The following is a 21,635-nucleotide window of genomic DNA, read 5'->3' on the forward strand; positions in this document are numbered from 1 at the left end:
TTTTTAATGCTAATTCCTAACTATAACGTGTGTGAAACCTATGTTTTTTCCAGTGAATATATATATATATAGATATATATATAGATATATTACCTACTGGCGGTCGCCAGTAGGTAGTTATAGTTAGGACCACGTTTCCATAGGAAAACCTCAACATTCTATTTTGAATAACTTTGGCGCCGGTCGATGAATCCTCGCGAATTTCTCAAAATAGGTGGGGCGCTACGCTCCGCTCCTACCCTGAAAGTCTCGGGGGGATCCGTCAAGCGGGGGCAGAGATAAAAGGGGGGTCCCAAAACGCGTTTTTCCCATGCATTTTTCCATAGGACCTTTAGAACGAGCTACAGCCCGAACGGCTGAACAGAATTACTCAAAATTTGGCAGAGAGGTAGTCCCTAGGTCAAGGAAGTGCCTTTTGTAGGTTTGGTGTAAATCTGTTCAGTAGATTCTGAGAAAATAGCCTTTAAATCAATATATATATCTGAGCCAGCTTACGGTACGCTTACCGTACGCTTACGGTAAGCGTACAGTGGCGTGCGCGAGCGCGATTCTGATTGGCTCTTAGATCTTAGTAAACATTCGAATCAGCCGAAACCAGGAAGCGGCGGCCGCCATTTTCTGTTTCACTCTGAAAAAAAAAAGAGTGAAAAGAAGAAAAGGGGGCAATGAGGAGAGTTACAGACCCCCTAACATTTGTAAGGGGGTCAAAGAAGGACAGAAAAGTACAAAAAAAACATTAATTGATTTTTTAAAAAAACACGGGGTACGCTTACGGTAAGCGTACGGTGGCGTGCGCGAGCGCGATTCTGATTGGCTCTTAGATCTTAGTAAACATTCGAATCGGCCGAAACCAGGAAGCGGCGGCCGCCATTTTCTGTTTCACTCTGAAAAAAAAAAGAGTGAAAAGAAGAAAAGGGGGCAATGAGGAGAGTTACAGACCCCCTAACATTTGTAAGGGGGTCAAAGAAGGACAGAAAAGTACAAAAAAAACATTAATTGATTTTAAAAAAAATCACGGGGTACGCTTACGGTAAGCGTACGGTAAAAAAAAAAAATAATAAATAAATGAAAATCAGATTTAAGAGTTTAGAAATTAGGGAGCTCTAAAAAGAGCTGTTGTGTTTATGGAGTCATTTTTTTAGTGGTACCTACAAGTAAGTACCGATGCAGAGTCTAAGGTTCAAGAGGAAGACTCTGTTCCCTTCATCATTGAAGTGCACACCATCTCCTCTATAAATGTCTTGCATGTTGTAACGCAAGTTGTTGTGGTAAATGGCACCCATACCATAGTCACGGAGGAAAGCAGAAACAGATTTGTTGACGTGCTTTCTTGCTTTGTCAATCTGTGGACAGAAATGATTGGACCAGTTCCATTTTTGCCTTTGGCATATGTTGGAAAACACAAAGGCAGTTTTAGGGAAAAGTGTAAACAGTTGTGCAAAGGTGTCCTTCATAAGCATTTCCAGACCTACCCCAGTCAAAGTGCCTAGGTCATTGCCACCACAGTGCACTATTATGAGGTCAGGGTGTTGGATTTGAATGAAGGATTTCACCAATGGCATCAATTGGTGCCACTTTAACCCTCTCTGACCAATCCATTTAATGTCTACATTTGGCAAAGCAAGGTCTCTCACCATATCTGTTTTCTCTGCAAACTTTTCACTCCAGAAGACATAGCTGTGCCCTACAATCCACACTGTGAACATCTTCAAAGGAGAACTGGATGCACTCAGGAGGTGTCTTTCAGTAGAATGGCAATATGAAAAGAAAGACAGTTTGGAAATGGAGGCATACATATTTTTTTAAAACAAAAAGAACTGATTGGCTGTTTCATACCATTCCAGAATAAAAACTAGGCTGTATGTGAAAATTAATAGAAACATGTTTTTAATTGGTACAAAAAAATGTGTAACCAAAGAACAGTACTTTGGATTTGCTGTTAGGTTTGAAAAGTCAAGCACTCTTGCTCTGTGGAATTGAAACATTGTGTGTCGAACTTCTGACCTAACTGCACACAGCAGTGTTCCATGAGCTGTTGCTATGGTAGCAGGCAGAAGTCAAGTTGGGGGAAGGGTACTAGGCAGAAGTCAAGTTGGGGGAAGGGTACTGTTGGAAAAGGGTTGGTTTTCAACCAATAGAAATGTGTGATTACATGTGAAAAAAAGGGGGAAGCACTGAGATTTGAAACTTACATGTATATGTGTGGAAAAATAGAGGGAAAGTTTGCCATTATCTGGTTCTGCTGAGAGGAGAGAGGTGAACACAACAGAGATCCTGGCTCTGATAATCTGCTGTTTGAGTGCCACATTTCTTTCACAACTAACTAATTTAAAAGGTGAGTTTACAGTTTGAGAGGGGATGTATGTGGTAACTTAAGAAATGAATAATAGAAATGGGAATTGTTTTTGTTGTAGTTACATAATGTGTCAGTCTGTAAAAGTGATTTCAAATTGAAAAAAGAGATATACACTTGCCCCCGAAAAAAAAGAGCAGTAAGTGTGCTTTCAAATTGGCAAAGAAATTTCGTTTTGGCACTAATGTGAAAACATGACTCTGTGTGCATAGAAGAATTATAGGCAGAAATGTATTGCGTCTTGCTCTGGTGATTTCACAGTTGCAGTAGATGGAAAAGAGGAGCGAATTTTTGGGGGAAGAAGCAGAGGTTTAGCACACACCCATGTGCTTGCCATGTATAGTCATGCACAGTAATTAGAAGCGAGTGGGGTTTTCAGGTTTAAGTCTGTAATGCAAATACATTCAGCATCACTAAGGCTGGTTGCCCCTGCTGGAGTGTAGGCAGTCACAGAGAATACACACGGTGGTGGTCTGAAAAAAAAACAGCTTGGACATGTGCATTTAAATAAATTTTAAAAAAAAGGTTTCAGAATGTGTCAGTCTGTAAAAGTGATTTCAAAGTGTAAAAAGAGATTTTCACTTGGCCCGAAAAAAAAAGAGCAGTAAGTGTGCTTTCAAATTGGCAAAGAAATTTCGTTTTGGCACTAATGTGAAAACATGACTCTGTGTGCATAGAAGAATTATAGGCAGAAATGTATTGCGTCTTGCTCTGGTGATTTCACAGTTGCAGTAGATGGAAAAGAGGAGCGAATTTTTGGGGGAAGAAGCAGAGGTTTAGCACACACCCATGTGCTTGCCATGTATAGTCATGCACAGTAATTAGAAGCGAGTGGGGTTTTCAGGTTTAAGTCTGTAATGCAAATACATTCAGCATCACTAAGGCTGGTTGCCCCTGCTGGAGTGTAGGCAGTCACAGAGAATACACACGGTGGTGGTCTGAAAAAAAAACAACTTGGACATGTGCATTTAAATAAATTTTAAAAAAAAGGTTTCAGAATGTGTCAGTCTGTAAAAGTGATTTCAAAGTGTAAAAAGAGATTTTCACTTGGCCCGAAAAAAAAAGAGCAGTAAGTGTGCTTTCAAATTGGCAAAGAAATTTCGTTTTGGCACTAATGTGAAAACATGACTCTGTGTGCATAGAGGAATTATAGGCAGAAATGTATTGCGTCTTGCTCTGGTGATTTCACAGTTGCAGTAGATGGAAAAGAGGAGCGAATTTTTGGGGGAAGAAGCAGAGGTTTAGCACACACCCATGTGCTTGCCATGTATAGTCATGCACAGTAATTAGAAGCGAGTGGGGTTTTCAGGTTTAAGTCTGTAATGCAAATACATTCAGCATCACTAAGGCTGGTTGCCCCTGCTGGAGTGTAGGCAGTCACAGAGAATACACACGGTGGTGGTCTGAAAAAAAAACAGCTTGGACATGTGCATTTAAATAAATTTTAAAAAAAAGGTTTCAGAATGTGTCAGTCTGTAAAAGTGATTTCAAAGTGTAAAAAGAGATTTTCACTTGGCCCGAAAAAAAAAGAGCAGTAAGTGTGCTTTCAAATTGGCAAAGAAATTTCGTTTTGGCACTAATGTGAAAACATGACTCTGTGTGCATAGAAGAATTATAGGCAGAAATGTATTGCGTCTTGCTCTGGTGATTTCACAGTTGCAGTAGATGGAAAAGAGGAGCGAATTTTTGGGGGAAGAAGCAGAGGTTTAGCACACACCCATGTGCTTGCCATGTATAGTCATGCACAGTAATTAGAAGCGAGTGGGGTTTTCAGGTTTAAGTCTGTAATGCAAATACATTCAGCATCACTAAGGCTGGTTGCCCCTGCTGGAGTGTAGGCAGTCACAGAGAATACACACGGTGGTGGTCTGAAAAAAAAACAGCTTGGACATGTGCATTTAAATAAATTTTAAAAAAAAGGTTTCAGAATGTGTCAGTCTGTAAAAGTGATTTCAAAGTGTAAAAAGAGATTTTCACTTGGCCCGAAAAAAAAAGAGCAGTAAGTGTGCTTTCAAATTGGCAAAGAAATTTCGTTTTGGCACTAATGTGAAAACATGACTCTGTGTGCATAGAGGAATTATAGGCAGAAATGTATTGCGTCTTGCTCTGGTGATTTCACAGTTGCAGTAGATGGAAAAGAGGAGCGAATTTTTGGGGGAAGAAGCAGAGGTTTAGCACACACCCATGTGCTTGCCATGTATAGTCATGCACAGTAATTAGAAGCGAGTGGGGTTTTCAGGTTTAAGTCTGTAATGCAAATACATTCAGCATCACTAAGGCTGGTTGCCCCTGCTGGAGTGTAGGCAGTCACAGAGAATACACACGGTGGTGGTCTGAAAAAAAAACAGCTTGGACATGTGCATTTAAATAAATTTAAAAAAAAAGGTTTCAGAATGTGTCAGTCTGTAAAAGTGATTTCAAAGTGTAAAAAGAGATTTTCACTTGGCCCGAAAAAAAAAGAGCAGTAAGTGTGCTTTCAAATTGGCAAAGAAATTTCGTTTTGGCACTAATGTGAAAACATGACTCTGTGTGCATAGAAGAATTATAGGCAGAAATGTATTGCGTCTTGCTCTGGTGATTTCACAGTTGCAGTAGATGGAAAAGAGGAGCGAATTTTTGGGGGAAGAAGCAGAGGTTTAGCACACACCCATGTGCTTGCCATGTATAGTCATGCACAGTAATTAGAAGCGAGTGGGGTTTTCAGGTTTAAGTCTGTAATGCAAATACATTCAGCATCACTAAGGCTGGTTGCCCCTGCTGGAGTGTAGGCAGTCACAGAGAATACACACGGTGGTGGTCTGAAAAAAAAACAGCTTGGACATGTGCATTTAAATAAATTTAAAAAAAAAGGTTTCAGAATGTGTCAGTCTGTAAAAGTGATTTCAAAGTGTAAAAAGAGATTTTCACTTGGCCCGAAAAAAAAAGAGCAGTAAGTGTGCTTTCAAATTGGCAAAGAAATTTCGTTTTGGCACTAATGTGAAAACATGACTCTGTGTGCATAGAAGAATTATAGGCAGAAATGTATTGCGTCTTGCTCTGGTGATTTCACAGTTGCAGTAGATGGAAAAGAGGAGCGAATTTTTGGGGGAAGAAGCAGAGGTTTAGCACACACCCATGTGCTTGCCATGTATAGTCATGCACAGTAATTAGAAGCGAGTGGGGTTTTCAGGTTTAAGTCTGTAATGCAAATACATTCAGCATCACTAAGGCTGGTTGCCCCTGCTGGAGTGTAGGCAGTCACAGAGAATACACACGGTGGTGGTCTGAAAAAAAAACAGCTTGGTTTCATAATGTGACAGTTTGTTATACAGATTTTCACTTGCCCAAAAAAAAAGAGGAGTTTGTGTGCATTCAAATTGGCAAAGAAATTTCGTTTTGTGACTATTGTGAAAAGAAATGTAGTAATATATTTAAATACAATAAAGGATTTTTTTTTAGTTTTTTTGCAGGTATTGCTGAAGAACAGTGAACAAAATTTAAGATGCCTACAAAATCTCGAGTTCAAAAAACGCTAAAAAAAAAACTATATTTGAAGACAACTGGAGGACCAAAGTTAGTAGAAGATGCTGATGTAGGGAAAAAGAAAAAATCTTCTGGTAAGCAAAAAAAACAATTTATAAACAAATTATTCAAAACAAAGAAAAATGTACAAAATGTCTGTTGTCGGAAAAATGTAAAAAAACCTACAGAACAGCAAAAAATTGAGGATTTAGTTAATGCAAATATACCTTCTGCAATTGAAAAGTTTAACATAAACAGAAAAACAGCATTTAAAGAGATACGTAGAAAAATGTTTCAGAGAAGAGTTATGTCCAATTTGATAAAGGATATAAAGAAATATAAGCAAAAGGCTAAATATTACAAGAGAAAAAAAGAAATTGAAGCCATTGCAGCAAAAGCATTAGAATTAAAAAGGAAACTATTCATTTTAATTTTGAATAGGATGCGTACATTAGATAAAATGGTTAATGTACTGAAATCACAAAGCAAAAGCAAAAGAGTAGTGAACAGAACAAACTTTTGTAAAGTGTTTTTAGGAAAGTGGATGCATAGCTCAAGTAGTGAACCTTTTTTTAATGAAGAGAGCTATTTTCAAAGTAATAGTTTGCTGCATGCAGTTGACACCAGAGGTCGTTCATACGAAGTAAAAAATGGTTGCATAATGGAGAAGGAGATAATGGTTCCAAGAGATGAGGTACAAGTGATGGCAGATGAGGCAATGGGGAGACGTCCTAAAGCCCCAGTGTACACTTGGAATTGTAGTAGTATTTGCACTGTGCGTCAGGAATCTATTGACAGATTTCGAGAGTTTCTAAGAGAATATAGTAAAAAAAGTGTAAAACAAAAGATTAAGGTGCTTCAAAGTCTGGATCCATGCAGAGTGAGAGAGAATACTGGTTTGCAGGGTCATTCTCTTGCTTGTCTATCTAGAAAAGTGTGCAATAGTGTTTTCCATCATTTTAGGATGCTGGCTGTTCATCATACTGAAATGAGAAAGTTTGTGAGACGGTTGTATTTTGCCAAAAGTCCAGCAATAAAGTTAAATGAATTGAATAGGGCTCTGTTCCGAGGAACGGTATCAGATGTAGAGAAGGTTGTTGATGAAATTCAGTTTTGTTACTTTGGTCCTGAACAAAACAGTGCAGAGAAGGACACAGTAAATGAGGCAGAAGTGGAAGAGAATGTAGAACCTTGTGTAAGTAAGACATTTAATGATCACATAACAAAATTTGCAATAGTCTCTAATGAAAGACCAAATGTTACTTGTATTTGTTGCCGCAGAACTCATTATAGAAAACAAACTAGGAATGTTGATCTCTACAGAAAGAGTGAAAATGAAGATAATTATAAGTGGATGGATTTTGCAACATATATATTTCTTGAAAATTGTTTTGAATTGGGTGAAGATCAGCGTATTTGTAAATACTGCTACAACAAGTTAGAGGAAAATAGAATGCCGACCAGAGCTGTACATAATAATTTAGAATTGGATGCTATTCCTGCTGAACTTTCTGAATTAAATACATATGAGTCTATACTCATTCAATGTGTTCATCCGTTCCAGACCATAGTACGTATGGAGCCCAAAACTGGTAAATTACCTCCTTCAGATTTACTGAGAGGTTTAAAAGGTAGAGTGGTGTATTTGCCCTTGGATTTGAAAAAAAATATGGAAACTATTGATGCGGATACTTTGGAAACTGAACCATTAATTATTCTGGTTAATGGTGTACCTACAAAGAATAAGAAGATTTGGCAGGAGCTGGTAGATGTGCGGAAAGTACAAAGAGCAAATTTGTATTTGAAAAAAAATAACAAATGGTATGAATCAATTTATATAGTAGAAGAAGAAGAGGAAGAAGATTTACAAGGAGATACAGAAACACCAAGTGGACAAATTGAAAAAGTGGACAAGTCAAAGGAAGAAGAAATTTATGAACATTTTAGCATACATCCTCTCCATTCGAAAGAAGTTATGGGAGACAATATTGATCTCTTTCAGATGAAGAAAGCAAAAGGAAATCCCGTGAGTGTATGGGAGGAGAGCTTGGAAGCTCGATGTTTTCCCCAGCTGTTTCCTAAAGGAAAAGGAGGACGATACGATGAACGTCCAGAACAGATTCCAGCTTCAGAGTATCGGACTACAAGACTATATGCTGAAGATCCCAGATTTCGACAAAGTATCCCTTATTTGTTCCATCTTTTATTTGAAAGCGACTTGTCTGCACTGTCTTATGCAGTAAATCACATTTTAAAAAGTGGAGTACATTTACAAAATGTGTCTGCTAAGGATTTTATGGAGAAAGTGCAGCACCGAGATGATCATTTGGAAACACAACTGATCAATCTGATGGCTTGTCAGCGTGGGACAAATGAATATTGGTACCGACGCCATGGTGAACTAAAATGCATGTTACGCAATTTAGGAACACCAACATGGTTCCTTACCCTAAGCTGCGCCGAGTACGCTTGGGATGATTTACTGGATTTTCTACGAGAGGCCAATTCAAACATTGAAAACATCGAATACAAGACAGCAGGAGAACTGTGCTCATTGGATCCGGTTAATGTTTGCAGATATTTCAATCATAGATTTGAGGCTATGATGTCCTTCATCTGCAATAAAAAAAATCCACCCCTTGGAGAAGTAGTGGATTTCTTTTGGAGAAAAGAGTACCAGGCAAGAGGTGCTCCTCATATTCATATGCTGCTGTGGATCAAGGATGCCCCAAAGTTTGGAACAGATACTGATGAAGCAGTGTTATCTTACATTGAAGAATATGCAACATGTGCTATACCTAAAAGCACAGAAGAAAAAAAGTTAAAGGAGCAAGTTCTACGTTTCCAAAGTCATCGGTGTGGAAAATACTGTCGACGGAAATACAAGAGCAAAGAAAAATACTACACTAAATGTCGATTTGGATTTCCTAGACCTGTTCTTACAAATGGAAGAGTCAACAGTTTTATGTCAGCTGTGAGACATACTATCACAAGAAAATCACCTAAGAATACCTACAACCTTAAAAGAAAAGAAGAATCTAAAAATATAAATGACTACAACCCAGTCATTTTATCCATGTGGAACGCTAACATGGATATACAGTATGTTGCTGACAATTCCATTGCTGTTGCTCGATATGTAACGTCTTACATTACGAAATCAGAAAAAACAGAATTGAAGGAAATGTGGGAAGAGATTTCTCACGAGAAGACTGTCAGTAAGAAGCTGTACAGTTTCAGTTTGAAGATGTTATCGCATCGAGAAATTGGATCCTACGAATGTTCAGATAGATTATCTTCTGCAAGTCTCTACTCGAAGTCAAGAAGAATAATTTGGGCAAGTTTAGGCCTTGCAGCAATGAGAAATCGGGTACTGAAATCTGTTGGAGAAATTGAATATTTGGCACAGTTCGAACCTGAAAGTACAGATATATTGAAAACAAACATGTTGGACACATATTATCCCAAGAGAAGTCATCATCTGGAGAACATGTGTCTCTATGAAGTGCTGCAGAACTACATTTATTCACGGAAAGCTGCAGAAGACATCAATAATGGAAAATATAAAGTCGTTGGTGAAGAAGGATGTTTGGTGAAGCAAACCAAAGGAAGTTTGATAAATCACCGGAAGCTGAGTTGCGACACTACCGACAAGAAAGAATTTTACTACTTGGCTCTTTTACAGTTGTTTAAACCATGGCGTTCAGAGGATGAACTACTGGGAGAATTCCAGAGCTATGAAGATTCTTTTAATGCTTGCAAAGACAGCATACAATGCAGTACATTCTCAACTTATCTGCAAATGTTAAATGAAGAAATTGAACAGGAAACTACAATTGCAGCAGAAATAGCTAGAGACAGTTCTCAGGACAGCCAAAGTTCAGGAACATACAGTCAAGATCCCCTAGGACAACCAATCGTTGAAAATGAAGCATCAATAGCCATGAATGAAGTGGAAACGGCTATGAATCAAGCTCAAGAAGAATTTATAGACTTAGAAAATTTGGAAAGACAACTGAATCAAGAGCAGCAACAAATTTATGAAGAGATCAAAAACAAAATTGATCACGGATTTCTACATGAAAAAAAAGAGTGCTCATGCACATCATTTCATCCAATCAGGATGTATGTAAGCGGACAAGCTGGCACTGGAAAAAGTTTCCTAATTAAAGTCATCAGAAGCTACCTAAAGCAAAAAACGGATTCTACTTTGTCTTGTGTGGTTACTGCTCCAACTGGGTTAGCAGCATATAACATAAAAGGAATCACCTTACATCGTTTGCTAATGTTACCAGTGGAGCATGAGAACAAAATACAATTCAACAAGCTAACTGGAGAAGCATGCTTGGAAGTTTCAAGAGTATTGAAGAAGATGCAAGTTCTCATTATTGATGAGGTGAGCATGGTATCAAACTTAATGCTTGCCTTTGTGCATTTAAGAATGCAGCAAATTTTGAAGACAGACTATGACGTGTTATTTGGTGGAAAACACGTCATAGTTTTTGGGGATCTTTTGCAACTTACTCCGGTTAAAGGACAACCAGTGTTTAATACTGTGACACATGAAGACACGAAGAAGTCATTGGGAAGCATTGGAAATACAAATATTTGGTCCTTCTTTGAGTACAAGGAACTTACAACTAATATGAGGCAAGCAAACGATGAAGAATATGGAAGTATTCTGAAAGATATCAGGATTGGACTACTCACAGAAGTTGGGAAAAAAGCATTACAGAGTCGGCTGTTACATAACTTATTTCCAAATGAAGAAATAGTTGCAGAGAAAATATACAAGAATATTGCAGAAAACAAAAGTGTCATCTGCTTAATGCCAACTCTACGTGAATGCTCAATATTTAATGAGGAGCTTTTGAAATTGGAAAAGGAAGAGATCAGGAAATTGGAAGCAGTGGACAAAATTGAGGATGGAAGAATTACTGTCACAGTAACAGGCAAACTGAAAAATAAATTGGACTCACTAGAGAAGAACATCTCCAAAACAGCAGGATTAGAAAAAAATCTATATGTTTGCATGAACTGTAGAGTGTTTTTAAGGAGAAATTTGGATGTTGAAAAAGGCTTAGTAAATGGAGCGATGGGAAGAGTTGTGGGTTTTATTAATTATCAGAAAAAAGATGGAATTGAATGGTTAAAAATAAAATTTGATCAGATAGAGGAAGTTAAAGACATTTGTCGTTGTTCAGTTCGTTTCATGCTTGTGAAAGACTTATATGTACGTAGGAAGCAGTTTCCGTTTTCACTAGCATATGCTGTAACTATTCACAAGTCTCAAGGATTGACTGTAGATTGTGCATTTGTGAACATTGGATCTAGTGTGTTCAAAGAAGGTATGGCATATGTTGCTTTGTCACGAGTCAAAACATTATCAGGTTTATTCATGATAGACTTCGATGACTCAAAAGTTAGTGCTGATACAAACTGTGTAAAGGAGTATAATAGATTAAGAAGAAGCTATGCTCCTCATTTAGGTCAGTATCCTGTGTTGGAGAAACGTGTAGTTTCTCGTAAAAGGAGAAATGAGAATATCTGTAATGAAGATGTAGAGAGGAGGAAAAAAAAGAGGAGTGATGTAATTGCAAGCAGAAAGAATAAGGAAAATGAAGAACAGGTTGTAGGATGTCATTTTGAAAATAGCTCTGGTGTCAACTGCTACGCAAATGTAGTGCTGAATATTGCATTTTATCTGGAAAGTTTGCAAGAGCAGATAATAATAAATCAGGGAAAAAGATTCTGTTCAGAGCTCAGTCTCCTTTTTCAAAAGCTGAGTAAAGATAAAACTCAAATAGAAAGTGCTACTGATATTAGAAAACTTTTAGATGTATGTTCAGGACGAACACAGTTTTCTCAAAATGAACAGCAAGATGCTCACGAATTTTTGATGTATTTTCTTCAGGTAGTGGAAGAAGAAGGAGTTCCCATTGACATTTTTTTTGGTCTCTCTTATAAATGGGAACATAGTTGTGATAATTGTTATAATATAAGTGGTTCTATTGTTGATAATGAAAGGTTTATTTATTTGACATTGCCAGAGAGTAAAACAGTCACTTTTGCAAACTTAGTTAAAGATGCTAATCATAGCATGAAATGTGGTGAGTGTAATTCTGACATGTTATCAACATTAATTTTAAGGGAATACGGACAGTATGTAATTTTAATGATGCAACGATGTAGAGCTGATGGATCAAAATTGGATACTTTAATAAAGAAGTTTACAGGACAGCAATTATCAATTTCAGGAAAAACTTTTGTAACTGTTGCAATAATTTTCCATGATGGACCTACTGTTACTTCTGGACATTACACAGTTTATCTTAAATGTGAAAAAGGCTGGACACTGTGTAATGATTCCCAATTGATTTTCAAACAACGTTTGCCTTTTGATTTAGCAAATTCCTATCTAATCTTCCTGAAACCTAAATTTTAGACAGACTTGGCAAGATCTGGACAAAATAATTTTACCATTTTACAGGATTACCATTGCAATTTTGTAGAAAAAAGATTTTTTAAATTATCATTTGGCCTAAAGGAAAGATAACCAATTGTAATGTGGACTTTTTAAATTTTTAATGCAATTTTGAAAAACCAATAATTTAGAGCTTATCGGTAACTTCTGCACATTTTAAATTTTGGAATGTTATTGGACTGCCATTGGAAATTTTTTCAAAAATGATTTAAAAAATTACTATTTGGCCATGTGGAAAAGTAAGCAATTCTATTGTGGACTAAATAAATTATTCAAAAAATTTTCGTGAACCAAAATGTTACAGAGAATCGGTGAGATCTGGACAGATTAAACTTTAGAATTTTAATGGTTTTCCCTTGGAAATTTATTCCAGGGAAAGAATAAAAAATACTATTTGGCCTAAAGGAAATAAAATCAGATGTATTTTGGAGTTATTTGAGATATAATATTGTGAATGTACTTCTGAAACAAAAATATCAGACGGTATTTTAAAGAAAAAAGTATTGTTTTTTGATGACATTTTTTTAGACTAATATGCATTTCTGTAATGATAAGTTTAAATGAGAAGAGATTCTGGGCTTTTTTAATACAATCTTTGAGATTGTTAATTTTTTTTGCCCGCTGTAAAATGATGAATGCAATTGCTTTCACAATTTATAGTGAAATGCAATATATTCTGAAAACAGCAAAAATAAGGCAAAAATTATTTTTTGGTAAAAAATGTAAATATGTGTACTGTATTATAAATTGTTATAAAAATATTAATACTTTTTTCTTTTTTTCCAGATCGATATAGAAAATTTTCGAAAACTACAACCATTTTAAAAACTATTTTTTAAAAAAACAAATGAATAAATATTTCTTTGAGTGAGTATGGTAAGTCAATAGTAATAATTGTAGTCTCTCAAAGACCTTGTAATGTGATAAATTATTTTTAGTGTTTTTTTTTAAAAAAAAATAAAAATTACGCGTACCGTACGTGTACGGTAAAAAAAAAATTAAAAAAGTTTTTAAAAACATGTAAAAAAAAGATGAAAGATAAGGTTGGCTCTTAAAAGAACCGTTGTGTTCATGCAGGGACAGAGGAAAGAAAGATTGGGAATATTAGACAGTACGACAAGTGTGCTGATCTATTTTACTGTTCACCAGGGAAACACTGGTCTCCCTATAAGTAATTAGATCGTGACAAGTGGCGCACCGTACTTCAACCCTCGCAAACCGAGGATTAATTTCCAGAGGGCCAGCAAAAGGAGATTCTCCCCCCACAGATGAAGGGCTCACCTGACCTGCAGAAGAAGGAGTCAGCCCTGCAGATGATGGTCCAGGCTGAGCTGCTGTGGATGTACTGGCTCGTCTTTCTGAAGAGTTACCTCCAAAAAGATGACCATGTGTCCTTCTGTGTACATCCTGGAGGTGCCTCATCATGGTGTGATTCCCAAAGGAATACTTCCTGTTAGGATTACCTCTAGAAAGTACACGCTTACACAGCTTGCAAGTAACTAAGGGTGCATTCACCTTTTGCTGGCCTTCTGGAAAAGTAAAATAATCCCAAACATAAGAAGGCTTTACTTTCCTCGCTCTCTGCCTCAAGACAGTGCTGCTGGTGCTAGCCTCACTCTCAGAAGGGCTCTGCTGTTCTGCCATCGTATCCCAAAGACAAACCAGCTCCTTCTTCCAAGGGATCACAAGCAGAAATGAGGGGAATGGGTGTGGTGTAGGAGAGTTCTAGAACTGAAAGTAGTTTCCACCAATCAAAAGTTGTGTTTCATGATCACATGACCTACCGTACGCTTACGGTACGCTTACGGAGCGCTTACGGCAAAAAGTACGCGTGCGCGTAAAAAAGACACGCGCTTGCGCGCATGCGCATAACAGTCATTTCCCGGCACTTCCGCGTAACGTGCGCGTGTTGCGTAAGCGCGCACGCGTCCCACGCGCAGTACGCGCGGCTACGCAAAGTACGTAACTATGCGCAAGCAGCGTAGATAGATTACGGACGTTGCGTAAACCGTACGCTTACCGTGAGCTTACGGTACGCGTACTATAAAAAAAAAAAAAAAAAAAAAAAATCTGGAAATAAATTTTACATGTTTATTTTAAAAAATATATATAAAAAAAATATTTAAGGATTTTAAAAATTAAAGCATAGTCTTTATAAAAGATAAGAAAATTAAAATAAAAATATGTTTGAAAAAAATGAAGAATATAAAAAAAAAATAGCATTTAAAAAACCTTGCAAATTCACTGAAAAAACCATGGGTTTCACACACGTTATAGTTAGGAATTAGCATTTAAAAAACCTTGCAAATTCACTGAAAAAACCATGGGTTTCACACACGTTATAGTTAGGAATTAGCATTTAAAAAACCTTAGAAATTCACTGAAAAAACCATGGGTTTCACACACGTTATAGTTAGGAATTAGCATTTAAAAAACCTTAGAAATTCACTGAAAAAACCATAGGTTTCACACACGTTATAGTTAGGAATTAGCATTTAAAAAACCTTAGAAATTCAGTGAAAAAACCATAGGTTTCACACATGTTATAGTTAGCTGGACATTTTACTCGTAAAAAACCAATGAAATTGCCCCGTTATAGTTAGTTCAGCTAACTATAACTCGCGCGCCCGCAATGCACTGCTGATGACGTCACATATTACATCACTCATGACATGGTCAGTGACATCACTCATGACATCACTGATGACATCTCAAATGACATCACTGATGACCTCACTGATGACATCATCCTTGTGATAGAGTGGCAGACCTCCTCTCACCTTAATATAAGCTTTGATACACACATTCAAAAATAGAGACTAAAAATTTCAAAACAATGGACATACCAATACCAGTTACAACAACCTCTTCAGTAATTCTAAGATCCACATACACATCCACTCATTCACCAACAGTCCTATACAGTCACTCATACATGTACTCACTCATCATATGTACTCATACATCTATACATCCTGTTACACAATGCCACTCATCCATAGAGTTACTCACACACATAGTCACTCATGCTAATAAAGAATAAAACATACATTTACTTGCATATACAGTAATACACACACCACCATACTTACTTCTACGGAAACTTACACATACTTAGTCTTTTAAACAATCACTTATAGAAACACATACTTATTCATACAGGAACTCTTTCAATCTCTCCCTCTCACATATACTCACATATATACACCAATAGTCACATATACTAGTTTAAAACATATGTAGTTACTCATAAAGACACTATTGAGACAGTCATTCACTCACTAACACACCCATACACACACTCATCCACCCATACAGTCCTGCACACATGCTGTCTTCAACACATACAAACAGTGAGTCACTCATTCATGCATCTATGCACTACGTAATACCCCCCACCGTACCATACAGACACTCAGACTGATACTCAAAAAAACAACTAATAACCTATATAGACACCCATGTAGCTACTCACCAACCCATGCAGCCACTTATACACAAAGTGAGAGATACACTTAATCAGTCAGTTACACAATCAATTTTTCAAAAACAAATCATCCATTTAGACACTTATATACCCATTTATTCTTCCTTTGACCTTGAGATATACATATATAAAACATATTTAATTTTCAGAAAAACACACATTCACTGGATGATGTCATCAGTGAGGTCATCAGTGATGTCATTTGAGATGTCATCAGTGATGTCATGAGTGATGTCACTGACCATGTCATGAGTGATGTAATATGTGACGTCATCAGCAGTGCATTGCGGGCGCGCGAGTTATAGTTAGCTGAACTAACTATAACGGGGCAATTTCATTGGTTTTTTACGAGTAAAATGTCCAGCTAACTATAACATGTGTGAAACCTATGGTTTTTTCACTGAATTTCTAAGGTTTTTTAAATGCTAATTCCTAACTATAACGTGTGTGAAACCTATGGTTTTTTCAGTGAATATATATCTAATATATATATCTATATATATATATATTCACTGAAAAACCATAGGTTTCAGGGACGTTATAGTTAGTTGGACATTTGACTCATACAAAACCATAGAAATTCCGCCGTTATAGTTAGTTGAGCTAACTATAACTCGCGTCCCCGCAATGCACTGCTGATGACGTCACATATTACATCATTCATGACATGGTCAGTGACATCACTGATAACATCACTGATGACATCATCCAGTGAATGAGTTTTTCTTTAAAATTTAAATATGTATTATATAAATACCAAGCTGTATTGAAGAATGAGTGGATGTATACGTGTCTGGATGCAGGGTTTAGTAGGTGTGTGACTCACTGTTAAAGTGAGTGATTAAATATGTCTTACTGAATACATGGGTTAGTGACAAAGCTGTGTGAATATCTGGATCAGTCTGTCTATTGTTGTATAACCTGCTGCTTCTGTTGGTCAGTAGCTCCATGGGTGTCTATATGGGTTATGGATTAGTTGCCTGAGTAATCGTATGGGAGACTGAGTGTGTGTGTGGTTGGGTGGGGGGGTGTGACTCTGTGCATAGATGTGTGAGTGGTTGATTGACTGGGTGTATGACTTTAAGAGTGCATGTGGAAACAGTTCTATGGGTGAGTGAGTGTATGTATGGATGTGTTGGTGAGTGGTAGATGTCCAAGTAAGTACAAAAGTAAAAGGCAGTGTATGTGAGAGTTGGATTGTATAAATGACTATATGTATGAATGGTTGTATTGGATGAATGAGTGCATGTGTCTGTAGACCTAGAAATTAGTGAGTGTGTTTGTAGTAACTGGTATTGGTGTTGATGGTTTTGAAAATGGTAGTCTGTATTTTACAGGGGGTGTATCAAATGTTATATTAGGGTGTGAAGAGGTGCATCAGATTGTCACATGGATGATGTCATCAGTGATGTCATTTGAGATGTCATCAGTGATGTCATCAGTGATGTCACTGACCATGTCATGAATGATGTAATATGTGACGTCATCAGCAGTGCATTGCGGGGGCGCAAGTTATAGTTAGCTCAACTGACTATAACGGCGGAATTTCTATAGTTTTGTATGAGTGGAATGTCCAACTAACTATAACGCCCCTGAAACCTATGTTTTTTTTCAGTGAATTTCAAAGGTTTTCAGTGATTTTAAATTATCACTTCATTGTCAACCTAGAGAAAACAGCCAATATCCCCAGTTTTCCAGCAATAGCTTCCACACAAAAAAATCGTCACAAATGAGAACAACAACTAACGGTAATAATATACAGAGTAGACGTCCCTGTGTAAAAATTAACATAAAAGCACCAGTTCCTGATATTTTCAATGAGCAGCCAAATCTGCGGTGCGATCCAAAAACAGGGACTAAGCCACGTTTGCAGTAGGTATCTAACATCTGTATTTTACTGTTGTAAAACAGGACGGCCTACAATGTGAAAGGGATTGCAGCCCATATCCACATCTGAAGCGCAACATATGTCATAGAGTTACTGATCACACAGCTCAAACACCCATGAAGGCCACAACACTCACTGCCACCAGCCTCATGACGTCCCCCCGGACCAGCCCCCTCCCTACTACCACCGAGGCAGAGCAGTACAGGACAGCGGACCTTCCAAAAATGGCAGAGTCCCTCAGCCACACAATACTTTAATGTTGGCAGATCTGACAAGCAAATATGTGTAAAGGACGCAACTCATCCATCGATAATAATAATGCACACAATACCAAGTGCAGCGGTGATGTGCTGGACAGACCTCATTATACAGATCATAAACCTCTCCATCTGTACATATACTGCTGGTGCTTGTAGTGTTGTGCACAATAGACAGAACCATGTTACCTCAGGCAGAGGGGAAGATCTTGGACATGTAGCTGTGTTGTCCTCCCCTGGAAGCGGAAATGCAGTGGGCTGGTCCAATGTATGCCACTCCAGCGTAGGAGTATGAATAAATAAGCAGGGGGTCTGGGCGTGGTTCACTTGTGAACTGTGAAGACCAACGAGTCTGCCAGAGCGGCGGGCCTCACCATGCCACGTGGCTGCTACCATGACTATGGTTCTCCTCGACATAGGCCCCCTGCGAACCCAGCGGCACAGCACCGCATACTTATGTCTGTACACACTACTGCCTTCAATCTACACTGCGGACAGCAGGTATTATTATTATTATTATTATTATTATTATTATTATTATTTATTTTTATAAAGCGCATAGTCACCCGGAGGTATCCCAGCGCTAGAGAACCCTAAAACAGTAAAATCTGAGGACCGAGGCTGAGTTCACGGGGAGGGCATAGGAACTAGGGAAACAGATGTGTCTTTAACAACTTCCTGAAACGCAGATATTGAGGTTCAAGACGTAGGTCACGAGGAAGAGAGTTCCAGAGACGGGCCGCTTGTACCGAGAAACGTCTTCCTCCTGAACGGACTTTCCTAAATCTTGGGGTGTTGATGAGATTTTCTGCGTTGGAACGGAGGGATCTAGTGGCTATGTAAGGGGTGATAAAATTGCAGAGGACTGGGGGGCCTTGGTTGTGCAAAGTTTTGTGCACAAGACACAAGGCTTTAAATTTGATTCTCTCCCTTATGGGGAGCCAATGAAGGAGTTTGAGAGCGGGTTTGGCCGATGATCTGGCCGGGGTGTTGGTGATAATCCGGGCAGCCGTGTTCTGAATTCTCTGCAGTTTATTCAGAGTCGCTTCCGGTGCGCCCAAATAAATCGCGTTACTATAGTCTAGTCTTGATATTATAAGACCTTGGACTAGTAATTTTTGCGATTTAGGAGGAAGAAGGGGCAGGACTTTCCTCAAGGACTTTAGAAGACCAAAGCAGGTCCCTACGACCTTCTTTGCTTGCGGGGCGAATGAGAGTTCAGAATCTATCCATACACCCAGACTTTTCACCTCAATCTTTGGGTCTGGGGGAGGACCTAGACAGGTTGGCCACATGTCCAGGGGGAGTAAGGTTCCTTTTGGGCCAAGTAAAAGGACCTCAGTTTTTGTCCCGTTTAGCTTTAGGGCTGATCTATTCATCCAGTGATGGACCTGCGTGAGGCAGTTGAAGAGATCAGCTTTCTGTTGTTTGGGATGGGACAGAGACACCACTAATTGTGTTTCGTCAGCATAGCTGACGACACTCACTCCGAAAGGGGTGATAACCTCCTCCAATGTGGACATATAGATATTAAATAATGTGGGGCTCAGGGAGGAGCCCTGAGGCACACCACATTGGAGGGGCATTTCGGAGGAGCGGGCGTTCTTCTCCCAGATCTGATAAGATCGTTGTGTCAAGAAGGATGAAAGCCAGGATAAGGCTGTACCTTCCACTCCAACACTTGCCAGTCTTTCGATGAGGAGTTGGTGGTCAACGGTATCGAACGCTGCGCTAAGGTCGAGGGGGATCACTGCCACTGATCCTCCCCCGTCCAATAGCGTTCTGGCTTCCTCTACCGCCGCCAGGAGGGCGATGTCCGTGCCCTGTCCTGGTCGGAAGCCCGTCTGGGAGTTTTTCAGTTTGTTATTGGCCTCTAGGAACTGCGAGAGTTTCCTGTTGACAAGTTTTTCCGCGATCTTACTAACTCCTGGGAGTAAGGAAATGGGCCTGTAGTTCGCCAGGTTCTCAGGGTCAAGAGCAGGTTTCTTCAGTAAGGCTTTTACCACAGCCTTCTTCCAGCTCGGGGGTACAACTCCCTGTTGGAGTGAGGTATTAATCAGATGAGTGAGGGAGGGAATGATAGAAGGGGCTACCTCCTTAAGGATCCGAAGAGGAGCAGGATCTCTGGGGGAACCGCTCTTCATGGAGTTGAACGTCGTCCGTACTTCGTCTATTGTGACCTGGCCCCACGTGGACAGACCAGTAGAAGATGTCGAACATGGGAGAGCAATTTCTCCCCTCGGGCTCGAGGGAGGAATTGAGTCCAGGATTAGTCGGATTTTGTCCTGGAAGAAGTTAGCCAATTGTTGGCATTTCTCCTGGTCGGCTTTGGGGTCGGAAGGAGGTCCCCGTCCTTGTTCTGGAGGTTTTGAGAGCTCTTTAAGGATAGCGTATGCTTCCTTCCCGGAGCATCCCGCTTTCTCTATTCTCTCCTGAAAAAACACGCTTTTGGTTTTGCGAATAGCGGTTTTATAAGTTAGAAGAGAAATAGAGTAGATGTTTTTATTGGTTCCTGATTTATCGCGTCTCCATGAGCGTTCGGTTTTTTTACACTCTTGGCGTAGGGCTTTAAGCTCTGGAGTGTACCATGAAGCGGGGGATATCCTTTTAGGCTGTTTAAAGGTGGTGATTTTTGGAAGTATAGTGTCAAGAGACGACGTGATCCAATCACTGAATTGTTTGTCGGCCGTATTAGAGTCAGAGGAGAGCTCGGGAATGGAATCTGCAAGAGAAAGGGCCCATTTCTCAGGTGACAGTTTGTGCCATTGGCGGTCGGTAACCTGGGTTTTAGGGGTTAGGTGAATAGGTATGGGAGTTTCCCAGGAAAAAGGGACCAGGAAATGGTCTGTCCATGGAAGGGTCACAGGTGGGTTGGTGGTCACCGTTGCTATATTGGTGAAGATAGGATCCAATAGGTGGCCCTTCTCATGGGTGGGCTCGTTGTTCACCAGACGTACCTTTAGAGATGTAAGGTCGTGTCTAATGTCCGAGGCTACTCGATCCATCGGGTCTAGGAAGTGGAGATTCAGATCACCTAATATAAGGAAGTTGGAGGTGGAAGAAGCTAGTTGGGAAATAGATTCGAATATGGAATTGATAAAATTGCCTGGCGCCCCAGGGGGACGATAGGTCAGAAGCCCTGCCAGGGTGAGGGCTGGAGAGATTTGGATGGAGAACTGGCCGCACTCACAGTCCTCGATATCAGCGTTAGTCATCCTACAGATGAATTGTTCCCTGTGAATTATGGCTACCCCGCCTCCTCTCCCTTTAGGTCTATTTAAAGCTTGACAGAGATAACCTGTAGGGAGGGCTGTGACGACGTCCGGGTCGGTGTAGTCAGATAGCCATGTTTCCGTTAATAACAACAGGTCAAGATCCTGATTCTGAATTAAGAGATTTACTTCGGTGGCGTGTTTAGGGAGGGAGCGGCAGTTGAGGAGTCCTGATTTCAGAGCAGGTATGGTAGATTTAGGGGGGAGAATCGGATTGCAGTGTGGGCAAGTCGAGAAGGCCTTCTCTGCACTGAACGTGTGGTAGCAGGCCAGGATGGTTTTAGGACGTAGGGCGCATAATGTATCTGCTGTATACATCACTCGATCCTGAGGGTCACCTGGCAGAGTAACAGGGCCAAGGGCCGTCCGGGTCCGGACGGGCCCAGACGGGCT

At 39.4% G+C, this 21,635-nt stretch overlaps 1 protein-coding gene across 1 annotated transcript in view; it reads left to right on the forward strand.

Moving 5' to 3' along the window:
- The first annotated feature begins 2,225 nt into the window (after window positions 1-2,225).
- The window catches only part of LOC146860243 (uncharacterized), a 133,727-nt gene continuing 114,317 nt past the window's right edge, over window positions 2,226-21,635 (forward strand). The window contains exons 1-2 of the mRNA XM_085646141.1: window positions 2,226-2,335; window positions 5,792-7,760. Coding sequence (XP_085502267.1) covers window positions 5,835-7,760 — 1,926 coding nt within the window. The 5' untranslated portion in view covers window positions 2,226-2,335; window positions 5,792-5,834. The remainder of the gene's footprint in view (window positions 2,336-5,791; window positions 7,761-21,635) is intronic.

This window comes from Triturus cristatus, chromosome 3_1 (assembly GCF_964204655.1).
Source record: "Triturus cristatus chromosome 3_1, aTriCri1.1, whole genome shotgun sequence".
Classification (NCBI taxonomy): Eukaryota; Metazoa; Chordata; class Amphibia; order Caudata; family Salamandridae; genus Triturus; species Triturus cristatus.